At 30.7% G+C, this 19,611-nt stretch overlaps 1 protein-coding gene across 1 annotated transcript in view; it reads right to left on the bottom strand.

Moving 5' to 3' along the window:
* The window catches only part of Cbl (E3 ubiquitin-protein ligase CBL), a 72,029-nt gene that overhangs the window by 18,825 nt on the left and 33,593 nt on the right, over positions 1–19,611 (bottom strand). Inside the window, exon 7 of the mRNA XM_014431714.2 lies at positions 4,413–4,493. Within this exon, the coding sequence (XP_014287200.1) occupies positions 4,413–4,493 (81 nt within the window). The remainder of the gene's footprint in view (positions 1–4,412; positions 4,494–19,611) is intronic.

The following is a 19,611-nucleotide window of genomic DNA, read 5'->3' as shown; positions in this document are numbered from 1 at the left end:
TTTCCCCGGTTCCCGCCATATCTGGTGAGAATCCCCCTATCCGCCACCTGGGGAGGCGCCCGATGGGAGACTAGCTACTCCACACGGGCAAAGTTGCCATACCAACGAGCTCTTATGATAGCTTTTCTTAAAATGACAATGAAAGTGAAATACGTACAGCTTTATCCCACTTTTATGATTATTTCTCGGAAGAATCTATTGACCTAATAGTGAACCCAACTAATCTATATCTTTTCCAGCAGACTGGGGAGTCGTTAAAATTTGATTGTAACACCATCAAAGCGTTCCTTGGCATCGAACTTTTGATGGGTATTATTCACTTACCAATGAATTGTAAATAATTACTGATTGTTGCAGTAAATGTTTCAGGCAACATTCGATTGCTGACGCTATGTCTTTGAACAAGTTTTTAAAATTACGACAGTTTATTCATTTTGCTAATAATGAAGAACTGAATGACGATTCTCACATTAAAATTCGTCCCATTGCGGAACTGATTTGACTAAAATGCATGAAACACAAGGGTCGCAGGGAGGTGTTTGACCCATAACATGCCAATTGCTCTCTACCGCATACCTCTCAGATTCACTCCATTGCTAGATATTTGAGCGAACATTGCCTGGTGATGTGGCGGAGGGATCTGAGAAGAGCGCAAGAAAACGAGAGAAGAAGGTTAGAGAAACTTCAAGAAGAGAAGGAAATTTTAAATCTTTGAAAATAAAATAGACATTTTTATTTCACAAATCTATGTTTGTCATTTACGATAACCTGGCAAGGGGAACTGCAGTTTCCTTTCGAAGGGAGGATAAATTGACAAGAACCTGACAAGGGGAGTTATAGTTCCCTTTTATAACAAAAGGCCATAAAAGTTATAAAAATTACTCAATATAAGTGTCATTTTATTATCAATGAAGACTCTATTTGAAGACAATTTGAAAAAAAAAAATTGAACTGTTAAATTATTTATACTTTAGCCAGGAAAAGGTTTAACCACCATATTCGGAACGGTTCCGTGGGAAGTTAAACTTTGTTTTTTTCCCCCCAACTATTATAGATCAAAATTTTTGTAATAATATTTGACGGGGGATATTATGTGAGGAAAAGATGGCTGGAGGTGCGGCAGTGAAGAAAACGAATTTATTTATTATATTATTATTTATGAAAGGAATATGGTCCGGGTGCGGTAAAAAAAAAATACTCAAATAGTAGAATATACTATTTTATTTATTTTTTTTTATTTTTTAAAATAGTATATTCTACTATTTGAGTTTTTTTGACCGCACCCGGACCATATTCCTTTCATCTTTACACACGGTCAATCAATAATCTTCCAGTATTATTATTTATTATTTAGTTTAAGTACAATCTTATTTATTTCAGTTGTTCACTAACCGTATCCCCAACCATCTTCTCATAAAATATTTTTATCTCTTCCAAAAATGATCTATCATGAAATATAGTATTATCATTGGAAGGGAGGGGGGAAGGAGAACTTCCCCATCAATTGAGAGCATCAGGCATTGCTGGTCTAAAAATATCAAGGTTAAAAGTGTACGGTAACACGAATAATTGTAAGAACAACAGATAATATGTTTTGTTTTTCTTTTTTGAATAGATTTACAGAGCATAGACTTTCTCTTGGAGAGATTTATCTTCGGAGAAATCGTCCACAATCAATAAGTTTTGATATGTATGAGAGGCACCAGCTGGAATTTTTTAACTTAAAATAATTTCTTTTGTCGGCATGCCAAAGATACCGCCGGACCTATGCAAATATCCATCGGCAACAGATCTAAAGAAATGTACAGAGGTATATAGATAACAGGGGGTATGCACCCTCTGGGGACGATTGACCGTGTAGGCAGAGATAAACAAACAAACAGCCCTTATCTTGCACGTGGCCAGTTTAGACATCTCGGGGAAAGTACAGCGAGTGGCAAAGAGAAATAGCCGCCGTAATTGAAAACAAATAAACACCCCTTATCTCACACGGGGCATCTCTAAAAACCTCGGGAAAAATACAGTAAGCCGCCAGAAGCCAGCTTTCTTCAAAGAAGAAACTTTTAAAGATGAAAGGTAGGAAAAAGACCGACTTTCGTCGAAGGTCATTGGACCTTCTCACCCCCTCTGAAAATAGAGGAACCAATAAAAGGACAGAAATCAAAAGAAGGAGGAGTCAGAAGGAGAGGGGAGAAAATGAACAAAAAGGGCAGGAGGAACGGAGTTGAGACAGTTTTGGGGAGAGTCTCAGAGGGACACATCCTGAGAGAGCCGGAAGGAAGAGACATAGAGTTTGAGGGAGTCTGGAGTTAAGAACAGTTTGAGGATGGCTGAGAGAGGAGGACAGTCTTGGAGGAGTCTGGGAGAGATGAACACCTGAAGACAGGCCGGAGGAAGAGAGAGCGGCAGACAGGAGGCGCGTCCATATTCGCCTCCTGTCTGCCGCTCTCTCTTCCACGACAACCGCCAAGCAGACCGATGTACCGAAACAAGTAAGACCTTTTCTGTTGTTAGTTGAATGGTAAGGATAGAATTAATAACTTAGAGTCAGTATAAATATCAAATATCCCAGCTGGTACTTCTCAATTCATTATCTTATAATTAAAGTATAAGGGTACAAGTTTACCATGCTCTCTCATAATAGTATTCTTGGTATTGTCAATTATATATACATTACCAAGAATACTATATAATTGTAAATATAAAAGATGTAACAAAGACTTTGCTTTATAATTAATAATCCCTGCATGCCACCTCATATATAATAGCATAGTAAATTGGTGAACACGATACCGTTGGAAAGGAACTCCAATGATTAAATATGATATTCATATCTAGCATACCACGGCGAGGGGTCCAGATGGTGTCTAGTGTTTGAATTAAATATAGCGCATACCACTTTAGTCGGTTCCCATCATGAACTAATAGAGATACATAATATAAATATATAATATAAATATAAATACATTAATAGATGGATAAATTTCAATATAATACCTGTACGGGGAACCCCTAATCGGGCTTAGAAACCCCGAAGCCCCGTACACGGCAGTTTTAATTTCATGAATTTAAGGATCCTTTGAGGATTGATTTAGATTTGGCTCCTGATTTGCCAAAAAGTGTGGTGCAAAATTAGGTTTTATTTTAGATATCTAAATTATTTTTTTAAAGAGGAAATAGTAAACTTAAAAAAAAAAAGTTCATTTGGCCTATGATTAGATTCAGTAAGTTTTTTTTTGTATTTTTTAAAGGTAGTTTTGTTCTCAAAATCATGAATCAGCCTTCTACTAGATTACAAATCCTTCACTGTTAGGGAAACTTTCTTCTTTACTAAGCTTTAGGTCAATGCTAATTATTAAGTATTTTTATGTAAATTCGTAAATATCATTATTGTATAGAGTAGACTTTCATTCATTAAACCCACAATAAATATTTTATTTTCCCTGGGCATTACTTCATAATCAAAACTTATAGTATTAGGCCATAAATGTAAGTTTATAAATATAAAAAGCGAAGTAGAAGAATAAATACGTTTTGTTTTTGACGTGGACGAGTGATATTGCATGAATAAAGGAGTAAAAAAGACTAAATTACATAAGTCTAAGTACACACTACAAGACTAATAGTATGAGTTTGTACTTGATTATGAAACAGAGTCCTATAAATAAAAATAAAAATTGTATTTTAGTATTTGTGATTACTTTTGCTGAAAACACTTGTACTTTGACGAGACAGAATTCATATCACACAATTGTTATTACTAAACTGGAGGCAACAACGATAACAAGCTAATTCTGTGACAAGCCTCAACGTAATTGACATGGAAGTAAAACTCATTCAACAAAAAAGTTATTAGAAAATCTGTATTTTCAGGAGGAGGCGGATATAAAATATAGTGAATAATTCATGATTTAAGGCTAAACAAAATTTTGCCTTATTCATTTATTATCGCCTGCTTGGATGTTCTCTTCTACAATGACGAATTATATTTATTTAGTGAGAAAAATTACATTATTACATTAGGAAATTGACAATTTATTTAAGAATGACTTGCACGATCGGTTTAGGGTGGTTCTATCTTTTGGCAATATAAGAATATGCTAACTGAACCCGTGTCGTTAGAACGCAAGGAAGAGCGGAAAATATATGAATACAATTATTTCATATAATCACTTAATTGCTAATAACTGAAATCGGTTATTTTCTCTGACACACTTTTCAATTCTTATCTCGCAATCACACTATAACTTTTCTATATTTCTGTAACGTGGAGTCGTGCTTCTTAATAGCTTCAAAAGTTTAACATTATATTATTCTAGAGAAAGAAGCTTATTATATAAAACTTCTAATTTTAATTTTAAATCTTAATACATTAAAATACATCTTGTGATGTTGAGTAAGTAATGTTTTACCCTCGATTCTGACGTTTCGAAACCTGGAGAGAGGGTTAGGGCTTGAAGATTACTAAGGCTGTGATTCCAAGAGTTCAGTTCCTGAAAAGGAAACAGAATATTAGAGCTTAAGAAAGTCATCAGTTCTTAAAAAAAGTTGTTAAAATGTATTCATTATAATATCTATATCTCTCAATCATGGCCATTTTTGCTACTCACTAAATATTTTATTTTATTTGCATATATATAACACCTAATCTGTGGTTCTATCTATCACTATTGTTGTTTAATTTAATAATTAATGTATCTTAGCAAAATCAACAGCTTATATGGATACCTAATTTCCCAGAGTTAAACGCATTTTGATATGCATTATCCACCTAATTACATTACATTGGTAAATTAAATAAAACTGGGTAAATAGAATCACCTTGTATTAATTTAAATATGAACGAGTCTTACATTTATCGCAATAATAACCAGTTCAAAGTCTACTGAATGTTTCGGACGTCCAAATCTTTACTTAGTATCCTGCTCAGCTGAAATGCACTGTAATGCTACTGCCGATCCTCTAATGAATATTATTACTCGCTGTCTCCAAAGGAGCTGAATCTATGAGGCCGATTAAGGTCGGTTGCAACGATTTCCCTTTAGGCACTTCTGGACTTAAAAAATGCCATCGAGAGAACCTACATATTAGGTGTTAGCTTTTAGTGGATCAGAAGATTCAATGAATTCAAGAAAAGAAAATGGATGAGGAACTTACTAACATGTGTAAGTAAGAAAAGTCCAAAGCATCAAACTTACTTATTTTCAAATAAATAAATCTGAATATCCCAAGATATCTAATATTTCTCACTTAATTATTTTAATAAGAAAGAACTTTCTTCGTTTCAGTCAATAGTATAACCTACCTCACTTACTATACCATTCTGGTACCCCGCAAGGATCTGGTTTAAGTCCAAATATTATTCAAGTTATTCATAAATGACTATACAAAATTCAACAATGTTAGTAGAGCCCTTTTTTGAAGAGCGTTATTCTCCCCTTCTTACCGAATTGACACAATCTCTAATAGACTAAAAGCTTTCAAAAGACATCGAATTACCTTAAAAAATAGGGATATTTATAATACTGAAAAAACAAGCTTTAAATTCCATAGAGCAAACACCTATACTTCCCTCAAACATAGTTTTAAATGATACTCCAATCCCACTTGCCAAATTCGTAAAATACTTAGGGTTCAGATTTATTGAGCAAAGAATGGGCAGTCTATGTTCAGTGGTCACGTTAGATAATAAACGAGATTGTGTTTTTTGTCCACTGAGCTCTTGGTTCAGGTTGTCAGTTCGATCCTCATCTGATACAATCAATCTTTATTTCGTGGCGGATCCGAGAAATTAATCTTGATATTCCCACACGGTGGCTTAAATGAAAGAATAAGTAACTAAAACGTATACCAATAGAAAACGTAGTTATGTAAATACAATATAGGTATAATAAAATAAATGTAAAAAAAGTAAATAAAGAATATTAAATAAAAAGTGTAAACCTAAATATACAAAATAATTAGATAATGACAACTTTTTTATGTATTGATCCTGATTGTAATATTTTATCTACATTCATAATTTCAATTGTCAATACAACATAAGTAACATAAAAAAATGTAAAGGGAAATAAGTTCATTTAAACAATGTGAAGTGAAAGTGAGAAGTTAGGTCAAGAGCTTGAACAAAACTATAGAGAAAATATTAGGGAATTCTAGCGTATTACGAAAGTCTTGAAGGGTAAGAGGTCAGAACCGGTCAGGAACGTTAAAGACATGCATGGGAAGATGGTGACCGAAGAAAAGGAATTGCTGGAGGTCTGGAGGCAGATCTTCAAGAGAAAATTTAGAATGAATGATTCACCATAACTACAGAGATTGCAAAAGGAGAGGTAGAGTAGAGGACACCTATTCTTAAGATATGGACGGTGCAATCGGGGAATACGAGGTGGAGTTAGCAATCAACAAAATTCAGCTAGGAAAAGCTCCACAACCAGGGCCCTGTTTCATAATGCAAGCTAATAGTATTAGTTAAAAATACAAGTATAGAAACTACGTGGTAATTACACTAATATTTTTTTTTTTCATAATAGGGAGGACTATTAGTTTTATTAGTATTACAGGAGTTAAAAAGTACTAAAGTACAAATTACTAATGTAGAAGTCAGTGTAATTGCTTTAATTGCTTCAGTGTAATTGTAATTGGGTGCAAAGTTAAATCGACAAGGCTAATAGTATTAGTTTGTACTTTAATATGAAACAGTGCCCAGATGGCATTGCTCCGGAATTTATAAAATATAGCGGCAATGAAATGATGAATTGCCTTCAAATGAAAAAACAACATTATAATCCCTATTCACAAGAAAGGTAATCAAAGCGGATATGATAATTATAGGCCAATACGCCTATCCTCAGTAGAAAACAAAATATACACTGGGACATTAGAGCAGCGACTGCGGGGTATTGTGGAACAAGACATTTAAGAAGAGCAAGCGGCTTTCAGACATGGAAGACAGACCTTGAGATCTGAGGTCTGGGTAGACCATCAGACATTTTTTCCTTGAAAATGATAGTAGATAAAGGATGGGACCAGGGAAAGGCAGTCTATTTGGTATTTCTGGATCTGAGGGCACCTTTTGACTCAGTCCAGAGGCAGGAGATATGGTACACTAATAACAAGAAGAGTGCCAGCAAATCGGTAAGTGCAATCAAATCAGTTTACAAAGACCCAAAGGACATTGTAAGACTTAATGGTCAGACATCGCGGGCTGTTCCAGTTTTATAAGGGAGGAAAGCAGGGAGACATCCCTAAACCCACCACTGTTTGTCGTCCTTATAGATGATATATGGAAGGTGTGTAAAAGGAGATGCCCAAGAGCACTAGTAGGTTACCTAACTCCAGTACTGGCTCAAGTGATGAAATATGCGGATGATGTCGCACTGACAGCTGACTCTGGAGAGGCCCTTCAGACATCCTTGGATTAATGGAAAGTGGAAATCAAGATAAGAAGTGTACAAATAAACCCTAACAAAAGCAAAATCATGTGTGTCGGATGAAAAAACGAATAGCCTAGGATTTAGTTTAATGGTGAACCTCTAGAACTTTACTCTAGTAGAATACCTATACGTGTCTAGGGACCATAATACATAAAGATGGTAAAATATGAGCCAGGAGGTCCTAAATCGAGTGAAGAAGGCCAATAGAGTGTACCATCAGATTTCCAAAACTCTTATAGGCAAGCAAGAAGTAAGCAGAAATCCCCAAATACGGATATTTAAATGTGTGTTCCTTCCAGTCCTCCTGTATGGATCAGAAAACTGGACAGCCCTCGACAAGCACGTAGGAAGGATAACGTCAGCAGAAATGAGATTCCTCCGAAGAATAGTTGGTAAGACCAGGAAAGACTGTGTCAGAAATGTAAAGATTCGGGAGGATCTGGGTATGAAATCAGCGTGCGACACCATGTAAGAGCGGCATCAGAAGTGGTATGGACACATCTGTAGAATGATGGTAGATACCAGAAAAGCCGTGTGGTATTTGGAAGCTAGGCCGGAAGGAGAAGGGCCTCGTAGCAGACCCAGGTATATGTACTCAGTGTACATTGGAAAATTATAGGCTAGAGGACGCACCATCTCGGAGATGAGAAGACTAGCCAGGGACAGGGACCGGTGGGCTATATGGGCTGAGACTGCAACTCCACGCTTGACGGCACACGGGAGTTAGAGGAAGAAGAAGAAGTGAAAGTATTCATTGAAACAGCAAATTTATATATAATATTTATTATATCTAATATTTGTAATATAATGGTACACCTAATGTTTATAATATAAAAAAATAATTTTTGTCCACAATTCATGGTGACGGAAATCGAAAATTCTGAAACTTGCTATTCTTAAATTGCATGGGACTCTGAATTCAAAATAAATATTTTAAAAAAAATCTATACATCCACCTTTAGCTTTTATATTCAAAATTCGAAGGATTAATCGAATCTTATGGCTAAAAACCTATATTATTCCTACATGGGTCATTTTCCAAATTTGATGCAATTTAGTTATAAAAAGTTTTCAAAAATTGATATTGATTTTTTAAAAAATGTTATTGCCTTCAGACATTCCTTATTGACATCGATATCAACGAATCAATTCATTCAATATATCCAAGATTATTTATTCGATTACATTCATTTATTTACAAATAAATAAATGATTGTAGCTGGCGTGAGGGACTTGGTCATGGTGTCAAGCTAGGGAGGAGGTTTCACGCAATCCTGTATATGCCCACAGATTTTTAACTTTTTTTAAGTCAATCCACGTCGAAGGTGATGTTCGGCTGGTTATTACAGGTGACCAACCTATTGTGACCATCGTTGGGGGTCAAGTATTTCATTTTGTGGGAGCACTTAATGAAAAAAGTCAACGCCCCAAGGCCGGCACCTCCCGCAGGCCTCAGAATGATAGACTTGTGCCTAACCCTTGACCCACGGTGCGGCCCAATTTTAAACTTTAAGAGCCAAAATTTAAAAATAAGCAAAAATTGTCATGAAATATTTTATTCTAAGAGAATGTTACACTCAAAATATCTTATAAACACTATTTAAGGAGATTCATTTTCCTGAACTTTTCTGGAGATGGGTAAAGGGTTAGTTGCTGGAATACTGTAGATTTTGCAGGTTCTAATAAATTTTTGTTTGGCAATTTTCCTTTTAGTTAGGAGTACTACCTAACTGATAGTAGGGATGGGATATCGAAAGAAAAATATCGATATCGGATAGCAATATCGATATAGATATAATATCGGGACTAAAATATCGAAATCGAAAATTTAACGAATTAAAGCAATAATAATTATAAAATATAATTACAGATTAATAGATATATATACTGTTGAAATATCAATATGGAATCTTAGCAACAATATTCTGATATAATTTTATCGAAATATCGATATTTTGTTCAAAAAGACTAGAATATTGTATAGAATAATTAAAAATGGAATATCGATATTTTATTTTGATAAATATATATTTTTTTCTATATTTTACAATGTTTTAATATCGATATCGAATATAAACGACAATATTCCGGTATTATTTTATCGAAATATCGATATATTGTTTAAAATGAAATAAATATTAAATAGAGATTTTAAAAACAGGAATAACAACATTTTATTTATATAATTACATATTTTTTCGATATTTCACATTGTTGTAATATCTATATGGAATATAAACAAATATTTTCCGATATTATTTTATTGAAATATCGATATTTTGTTCAAAATAATTAAATTACATATAGCGATTTTAAAATAGGAGTATCGATATTTTATTTTGATAATTACATATTTATTTCGATATTTTACACTGTTGAAATATCGATATCGATTATAAACGACAATATTCCGGTATTATTTTATCGAAATATCGATTTATTGTTTAAAATGACTAAAATATTAAATACAGATTTTAAAATAGGAATATCGACATTTTATTTAGATAATTACATATTTTTTTCGATATTTCACATTGTTATAATATCGATATGGAATATAAACAAATATTCTCCGGTATTACTTTATCAAAATATCAATATTTTGTTCAAAATGAATAAAATAACATATAGAGATTTTTAAATAGGAGATCCATATTTTATTTTGATAATTACATATTTATTTCGATATTTTACACTGTTGAAATATCGATATGGAATCTTAGGAACAATATTCTGATATTATTTTATCGAAATATCGATATATTGTTTAAAATGACTAAAATATTATAAATAGGGATATCGATATTTTATTTTGTTAATTACATATTTTTTCTATATTTTACATTGTTTTAATATCGATATCGCATATAAACGACAATATTTTATCGATATATCGATATTTTGTTTAAAAAAACTAGAATATTGTATAGAATAATTAAAAATGGAATATCGATATTTTATTTTGATAAATCCATATTTTTTTCTATATTTTACATTGTTTTAATATCGATATCGAATATAAACGACAATATTCCGGTATTATTTTATCGAAATATCGATATATTGTTTAAAATGAAATAAATATTAAATAGAGATTTTAAAAACAGGAATAACAACAGAAAATTGTATAGTGTTTTTAAAATAGGAATATCGATATTTTATTTTGATAATTACATATTTATTTCGATATTATCTAATGTTGTAATTTTGATATGGTATATAAGAACAATATTCCGATATTATTTTATCGAAATGGCTAAATAAATATTGTTTAAAATGACTAAAATAACATATAGAGATTTTAATATAGGAATATCGATATTTTATTTGGTAATTACATATTTATTTCGATATTTTACTCTGTTGTAAAATCGATATAGAAAATAATCAACTGTATTATGACATTTCTTTATCGAAATATTGATATCGATATTATCAACAATGTTAAATACCGAAATGAACATGAAATCGTAAAAATAAAATATCGAGATACCTTATTTTAGCTTTTCATAAAATGTTATAGTTTTTTTTTCATAAAATATCGATATTAATTACTATGTAAAATATCAAAAGAAACATGGATTAATCAATTTAAAATATCGAAAAAATATTTTTAAGCTTTTTATATAATTTTCTTAATATTTCTGAATCAAATATCGATATTAAAATTAAAAGATATCGAAATGTCGTTTCTAATATTTTATATCGATATTAATAACAATGTAAATTATCGAAAGAATCTTGAATTTATAAATTTAAAATATCTAAAAACTATTTTAATGCTTTGTATAAAAATCTTTTAATCTTATTAAACCAAATATCGATGTTTCTATTAAAAAAATGTCGAAATATCGATATCGATATTATCAACAATGTTAAATACCGAAATGAATTTGAAATTTTCAAAATGAAATATCGATATCGATATTTTCAACAATGATAAATATCGAAATAAATATGAAATCATAAAAATAAAATATCGAAATACATATATTTTAGCTGTTCATAAAATGTTATAGTTTTGTTTTATAAAATACCGATATTTCTATGAAAATTAAATATCAAAATTTCGTTTCTAATCTTCGATATCGATATTAAGGACAATGTAAAATATGGAAAGGAACATGAATGCATCAATTTAAAATATCGAAAAACTCTTGTTAAGCTTTTTATAAAATTTTCTTAATGTTTTTAAACCAAATATCGATATTAAGATGAAAAGATCTCGAAATATCTTTTCTAATATTTTATAGCGATATTAATAACAATGTAAATTATCGAATGAAACTTGAATTTTTAACTTTATAATTTCGAAAAACTATTTTAATGCTTTTTATAAAATTTTCTTAATCTTATTAAACCAATTATCGATATTCTTATTTAAAAAATTTCGAAATATTGAAATACCTTGTTGATAATCTTCCATATCGATATTATTAAATATATTTAATATTGAGATATTAAATTATTGAAACCAAATATCGATATTTCACTTTAAATTTGTCTAGTATTTTTAAACAAAATATCGATATTTCAATGAAATAATATTATAATATTATTTCAATTATCGATATAGATATTAATAACATTATTAAAGATTGAATGGATTTTAAACTGTTGAAACAATATATCGATGTTTTGATAATCTTATGTTATAAATAAATAATTATAAAAATGTCAAATAGCAAAATACTATCATTAATATTTCCTTTAGTAAAATATATTTATTACATATATCGTATACTTTAAGGTGCTACTTTTTTTTTTTTTTTTTTTAGAAACCGATATTCCGATATTATCGAAGGAAGATATCGATATTTCGATATTATCGGTTACTGGATATCGATATCAAAATATCGGATATCGGAGACAAAATATCGATATCGATATCCCATTCCTAACTGATAGTACATGAATCGTAATACTTTATTGCTAGCGGGTACCATTTTTTAAAAGTTGTTTTCCAAGTTTACGTTGGAAAAATGGACGTAGATTTTTATTAATACAGCAAACCGAGCACAGCTAGATTTTTGTTTATTTTGTGAAAAAGTTTCATCGGACCTCAGATTTTTTTGGTTGAAATACTTGTATCTATATGTTTCTTATTATTTGCTCCTGTCTTAGGCTGTTCAGTGTATGAATTTCTGCAACTAAGATAAACAGAATACTGTTTACAATAGTGCTGTTAGATTGTTCCAGACATTTATTTACCAGTGTTACCCTTTCCTCCACAACAACCTCTTCACAAATAAAACAAAAATCTGGTTTGCTGGGTCTACTATCACAATAAAAATCCATGTCCATTTTTCACTAGAAAAAAACATAAAAGCATAACCAAACTAGTAGCTGGTTTTGTTTACAATTCCTTTTCACGTTTTCCAACATCAACAACTAAAACCTAGAAAACACAACTTTTAATTTACATATGCAGGTACTTATGGTAACTACTAATATAAAAATGTACTGGAAGTTAACGACAGATAGATGTGATAATACAGAAAAAGTGAGAATATTTCAAATATTTTTTCAAGTTGAACGAGCTTTTTATTAGCTGTATATCGTTTTTTAGGCTGAAAATCGTTTATGATTGAAAGATTAAAATAGACTACTACTAAATAAGTATTTTCTATTAAAATTAATACATATTGAGATACTCTGATTTGTTTTATCACTCCTTAGTCCTATGTCACTCCCTGGATGAGGTTTTTTTTTTTTTACAAAGTCTACGAAGTGTATGCCTACTTAAACAAAAATGTTTCAAGCAAAATTGCTTGAAGCCAATAAAAATAAAAAGAATTAAAACCCTCGACTTCGAACAAATTCGGCCTAACGATAGAAGAAAGAACGATAGAAAATAGAGCACCTTATTACTGAATATTTAAATTTAATATAAATCATATGTTTAAAAGATATCAGTCTTAACGAATTTATTTATTTACAATTTTCAACATTGTAAAACTCCAATAAAAAAACTCGTTATACTTAAAAATACTTGACACATTCTTACTATTTCAATACACTGATCAATAATGAAGTTATAATATAGGTGAGCTGATTATTGCGGGAGGGAACTCTCATGTTGTCAAGAAACAAAAATAAAAAGGAAAAATATCCAATAGGCAAGTGGAAGCTCGTTCCAATAGGTGATATTTTATTTCAATTTGGGTGGGAGATGAAAAAATCATTCTTACTTTTTTTTTTCATGAAACATTTCGGGCATGGAAGTTGGTTTAATAGTGTCGTATACACTAGAATTAATTTAATAGACACTAGCGTATTTCCATGAGAATTTTAATTGGGTTAGAGAGTGACTGGGGGAGAGACAAATCAACTATTTTTCATCTTTACACTCTAGAGAAGCTACACGAAATAAACATGTAAGTAAAAAGATCATAAAATACGACGAAACTTTGTAACATACAAAAGTAGTAGTCTTAAAATCGGTATTAATTTTGTTGAGGTCTAGTGAGTGGCTACCAATAAAAATACAATTTTTTATTCTCTTTTACATCCTAGAATCAACTAAAGAAGTTGAAGAGGGAAACAAGGGAGATCATGTGGTCTTTGTCTTCTACTAACATGTCCTAATCACCAAATTGCCTTTTGAGAGGGTATATTGAGGGATGTTTCAGAACCAAACTAGGGAGTTCCTGAAAACTGTTTGCCAAAGGAATAAAGTGTTATAGTGATTATGGTGTTCCCTCTAAAATTCAATTATGTTTTCTACTTATACTTGAAAGAACGCTGAACAAATAACAGCCATTTCTTTTTATATATATTGTAAAAGCAACCTTAGCGTTGACCAGTAAAGTCTCAATTTCAGTATTGTGACAGTGCTAGGGAGTGACAAAACGAACATTATATATTTTATTAATAGATTAGTTAATGATGATAACCTCGAAGTGAGGAAATGATGTCCTCAAGAAGAAGAATAGCAGGAAAATAAAATCATTCCTATTCATATAGGTGATCTTTCTTAAAAAGCTCATTAAATGAAATAGTACCAAATTTGAGAATGACTCATACATAGTTAATTGGGAAAAATAAATGAAAATGTTGAAACTAAAAGGGTTATAAAATTATTTTAACAATGAATTGTTTAATCCAATATATAAAAATCAATATTTCTTCCTACTTTATGCACTGGCATAACGTTTATTCGATTGTGATTGTTTTTTTTGCTAAATGTTCAGGATTTTCCCAGAGAACAAAATTAAGTATTTTGGGTGCGCAGCTCAAAAGTATACATTTTTATTATATGCCAATAGTCTCTTCCTGAAGAAAAATGAAGAAAATATTACTAATTATATTAAATGTTTTTTTATACAATAACAATTATAAAAAAATAATGAGGGTTTCACTAAAGTAGGTCAACAAAATATTTTTTTTTTTTGAAAAAGCAAATCATATTCGTTTTAAGGGTCGTCTGAAACCTTTAAATACAATTTTTCAAACAAATTAAAAATTAGAAATTTTTCACCTTGATTTATTTTTATATTTTTATTATTCCAATAAAGGTTGATATATAATTATTTCATTACTCCTCTGTATTTTTTCCTACGTTAATAAAACCGTTGAAAAGCTGGATGTTTTCTCTTTTAACCTTCTTTACCGCGATATAGATTTGATAGTTTTATGGGCGAAATATTGGTTTCAATATTAATACTAAGAAAAACTTTTAAAATGTTTTATTTACTATCTCTGGTTCTAATTTGTTTAATTATTTCGGTTGGTGTCCTTTAGTGCAGTTTATAGAGCCATAAGCCTGAAGATTGATCGAGTCATGTTAATGTTAATTCTATTCTTTTGATTTTCCAATATATTGGAAGGCAATAATTTCACTTTCCTATTTTATCGAAAATTCGTATTTATGCATTTCTTGAGATACTAAAAACTAATATAAACTTGGTTTCACTCCTACAAAATCTATTGCCGCACCTATACTAAAAGCATTTAGATTTAATGATGATATAAGAACGGAACATTGGTTTCAAATTAAGAAAAAACTATTCAAACGTTTTATTTTATTCCTCCTGTTCTAATTTGTTTAATTAGACTTGGTTAGTGTCCTTTGGCGCAGTTTATAAAGCCTTAAACCACTCCCAAGTTTCGTTTAGATTGATTGAGTGGTGTAGAACTTATTTCTATTTCTTACTATATATTTGTATTATATAATGTTATTTACCGCTATAAACTAAATAGATACAATAAGCAATTAATTTTTAAATAAAATTAAGTTTAATTAATTCTCAAATTTAATTTAGTTCAAATCAAATTGAAAGGGACATTTCATATTAAGAAGAGAAATACAATACAAAAATAGTAAGTTTAGGTAACTTTTTTTTTTACTATGACATGTACTTTAACTAATTTTGAAAAAAAAGGAAAGCTGAACTAGTCGGAATCAATAAAATAAAAGATTTTTTTGTCTAAAATGAATATTATAAATAATAAAAGGAACATGGTCCGGCTGCGGTCAAAATAACACTGTCACATTTGTCTCAGTAGACATATATAGTTATGGGAAGCGATTTTTTTTTCTAAAATCATAAAAATTGCAATAACTTCAAGACGTGGCTAAGTCACTTATCTTGTCTTTATTAACTACAATCGTTTCCTAATTAATATTGTATTTTAAACTTCTAATGTAACATCTGAAATAAAATTCTATGATTAGGTTTCTAATTGGATTGGTCCAGGCTAGTAGACCTTATACCAAAGTAATGGGGTGCTCTTACCTTTGAATTAGGTATCGTATCATCTACGGCCCCGCAATATCATATCAGTCCTATTGTTGTCAAGTCACCATTAATTGAGTCATGTCATAAAATATCCGATACGAATATACTCAAGTTCGTACTTAAAAATGTGAATAAGAATTTGAACATATTCTAACTCGGAGGTTTTTAAACGAATATTTTCGGGAGAGCAAATATATTGAAACGTCAGGTTCCCAGTTAATCTAGTGCGATTAGCTCCATATTCATTCATAATTCGCCATTTTTTCAATTAACCTTCCCCGACCTAACAAAGGGTGGGTCAGCTTTTGACCTGATAGAGGCTGAATTTGACCCACTGCTATTTTGGCCACATGGATAGATCTAAATTTCTCTTAAGGCTGAGTGAGCCCATTCGCCATTTTGCTGTTCTTCACCTTGAAAGACTCAAGGCTCTGGAGGGATTGGGTTTATCCGACCCCCGATTTATATTTTTAAAGCTTAAGGACTTAAGCCATTTCTGGGGCTGACTTCTATTTTTCCTCTTTATTTTGGGAGATCTAAGGCATTGTAGTGGCTGAGTGAGCTCGTTTCGTTTCTCCTCAACAAGTTCTTGACCCCTTGAATTAGAAATTAAACGCTGTTAAGGTTATGTGAAATATGGTGTAAGGGCAGTATTTTTATAATATAAAAGTGGAAGGGCAGAAAATATAAACCTTGAAGATTGCGTACACTGTAAACGTTTAAAATATATAATAATTCATGCATAGTTATCCTTTAATACATTAAAGAACCAATTTTTTTTTTTCAAATTTAAGAAAAAACAAGGTTTATTTTCAGCTACCTTAAGTCTCAATTTGCTGGGAAAAACAAAATGGCAGTCTGACACAATCAGCTTTTAAAAAGGGGAACCTGACTCTCCTTTATTAGCTATTAGGTTGATTATAGTTTTAGAAGCAAAATAGCGGCTAGGCACACTCAGCCTGTACTGTAGCCATCAAATCTCAAATCTCTCAGGCTGCTGTGGAAAAAACAAAAATGACAGTATGGCACACTCAATCTCTATAACTAGCACCTTATAGTGTTAACTATTGTTAACCAAAGTGATGGACCTGGATAAAGCATTCCTTATGGAATAATTTCATTGAGTGTGAACTAGCACAGGTTTATTTTTATGCATCTTACCCAACAGGAATCCAGTATTTTTGCACAAAAACTTGTAGTAAAATATAAATACATTTTTAATATTCAAAGATTGCTGATTGACCGCGTGCAATGAATAAAAGGAAGATGGTCCGGGTGCGGCCAAATAGATAATATACTATTTATTATTTATAATAAATAATTCAAATAGATAATAAACTATTTATTATAAGCCAACGTTTCGTCCCACATTGTAGTGCTTCGTCAGGGCTAAAAACATACAAACAACATAAATGTTATAAAAAGCGCTCTGCAACGTGGGGGGAGATGTTTTATGAGATTATGACTCAATTAATGGTGACTTGACAACAATAGGACTGATATGATATTGCGGGGCCGTAGATGATACGATACCTAATTCAAAGGTAAGAGCACCCCATTACTTTGGTATAAGGTCTACTAGCCTGGACCAATCCAATTAGAAACCTAATCATAGGATTTTATTTCAGATGTTACATTAGAAGTTTAAAATACAGTATCAATTAGGAAACGATTGTAGTTAATAAAGACACGATAAGTGACTTAGCCACGTCTTGAAGTTATTGCAATTTTTATGATTTTAGAAAAAAAAATCGCTTAGAAAAAAAAAAGAAAAAGCTATTCAGATTCGTTTTTAGTACCCAATTTTCACCAAAAAACACAAATATTTTAACAAATCCATTTCACAACGTCAGTTGGTCATAAATGTTCCAACAATGTAGCAATGCATAGGTTTCTGCCAAATATATTTTGTTTGAACTGGAAAAGTAATTTTTTTTTTGTTTTGTGTAAATTAGTAATTGATGGTTTTTGAGGATGCTAAAAACGAATCTGAATAACTTTTTCTTAAAAAAAAAAAAAAAAAAAAAAAAAATGTTTGGTCTAAACTGTATGGAAAGCTAATTTGGTGATTTAGTAAGCATTTTGATACATTTAATACAATTTTCAATATTTTTTGTAATTCTACATCCGAATAAAAATTGAATAGAATATTATTAACCCCATATGCCAAAATAAAAGCATAGTGCTAAAATAATTTAGCCCGACTGATCGAGCTAAGTGAGATAAAATATTTTTTTATGGAGAAATTAGTTGGTGCTCGTTTTTCCTCCTCAAAAAACCCTTACATAAAAATTGTAATCACTATGGAAAAATAATATTCGTTTTACTGGGTATCTGTAAAACTTAGCAGTTTAGCGGTTTAAGGACCGGAAATATAAAATAAAAGTGAAGAGAATTTTTCCTTGATTTTGAGCCATAAAATCTGAAAGATATTTATTTCTGTGGGAAGAACGGAAATTCAGCTTTCCAATAATTGCAGTTACATTAGATTTGGGTAATATTCAGAGGAGTTGAATGTCCCCCAAAGATAAAGCCCAAAACTTACGAGTTTTTGTCTTATATGAACCTAACTTTAACTTTCTAAATAAAATTTTGTTTGCCTACTTTACTAAAAGCAACTTTTGGTTATTATAATGTTTTATACATTTAATAATATATACATTTATACTATTTATTCATTTAATACTATATACAATCTTTTGTTCTTTTACAGGAAAAAACCTTTCCTTCTCCCTTAAAGTCTATATAGATTTCCATTTCAAATTTTTTCCAATTCTAGAGAATAACTTGACAAAGGTATAGTTCATTGGTTTAATATTGATTTCAAAAAGACATATTTTTATTCATCAGAAACACATGGATACTATTTTAGTTGAGGAGAATATCATCAATTAAGGATTTGAAGTTCATGATTTGTTCAATTTTAAAACAAGTCAATTTTCTTTCATCAGTTTCATTTAATTTACAAAGGAAATATCATAAGAAAGGTAAGGTAATAAGTAAAAAAAGAGATAAGTCCTTACCAAGTATTAAATCCTTCATACACAGTGGCAGTGCAGTGTTTTTTCCTACATAATTGAAAATTTCTCCTCTCAGTTTACAAATTAGTCATCAAGAAACAAATTTGGTTCCGTATCTACTGCCAAATTCATGTTCGGATATAAAACCTATAACCGTTATCCCAACTTTGATAAAATTCATAAGGATTGTGGTTGTTGGTACCTACATGGTTCCATATCAATTTCATCAAACTATGGGTTTAATTATTTTCTTTCACCCACCTTTTATTTAAAAAAATGACTCATGACATAGATTTTATTCTCAAATGACTACTCATTGACCTTGAAATATGGGTAATTATGTACCTAATAGAAATAGTGAGGAAACTGTACTGACCAACGATATTTGGCAGATGACTTTTTCTATTATATTTT

The sequence above is a fragment of the Halyomorpha halys genome, unplaced genomic scaffold (assembly GCF_000696795.3).
Source record: "Halyomorpha halys isolate HHAL.00 unplaced genomic scaffold, Hhal_1.1 Scaffold999.1, whole genome shotgun sequence".
Taxonomy (NCBI): domain Eukaryota; kingdom Metazoa; phylum Arthropoda; class Insecta; order Hemiptera; family Pentatomidae; genus Halyomorpha; species Halyomorpha halys.
This window is presented reverse-complemented; position numbering and strand designations above follow the sequence as displayed.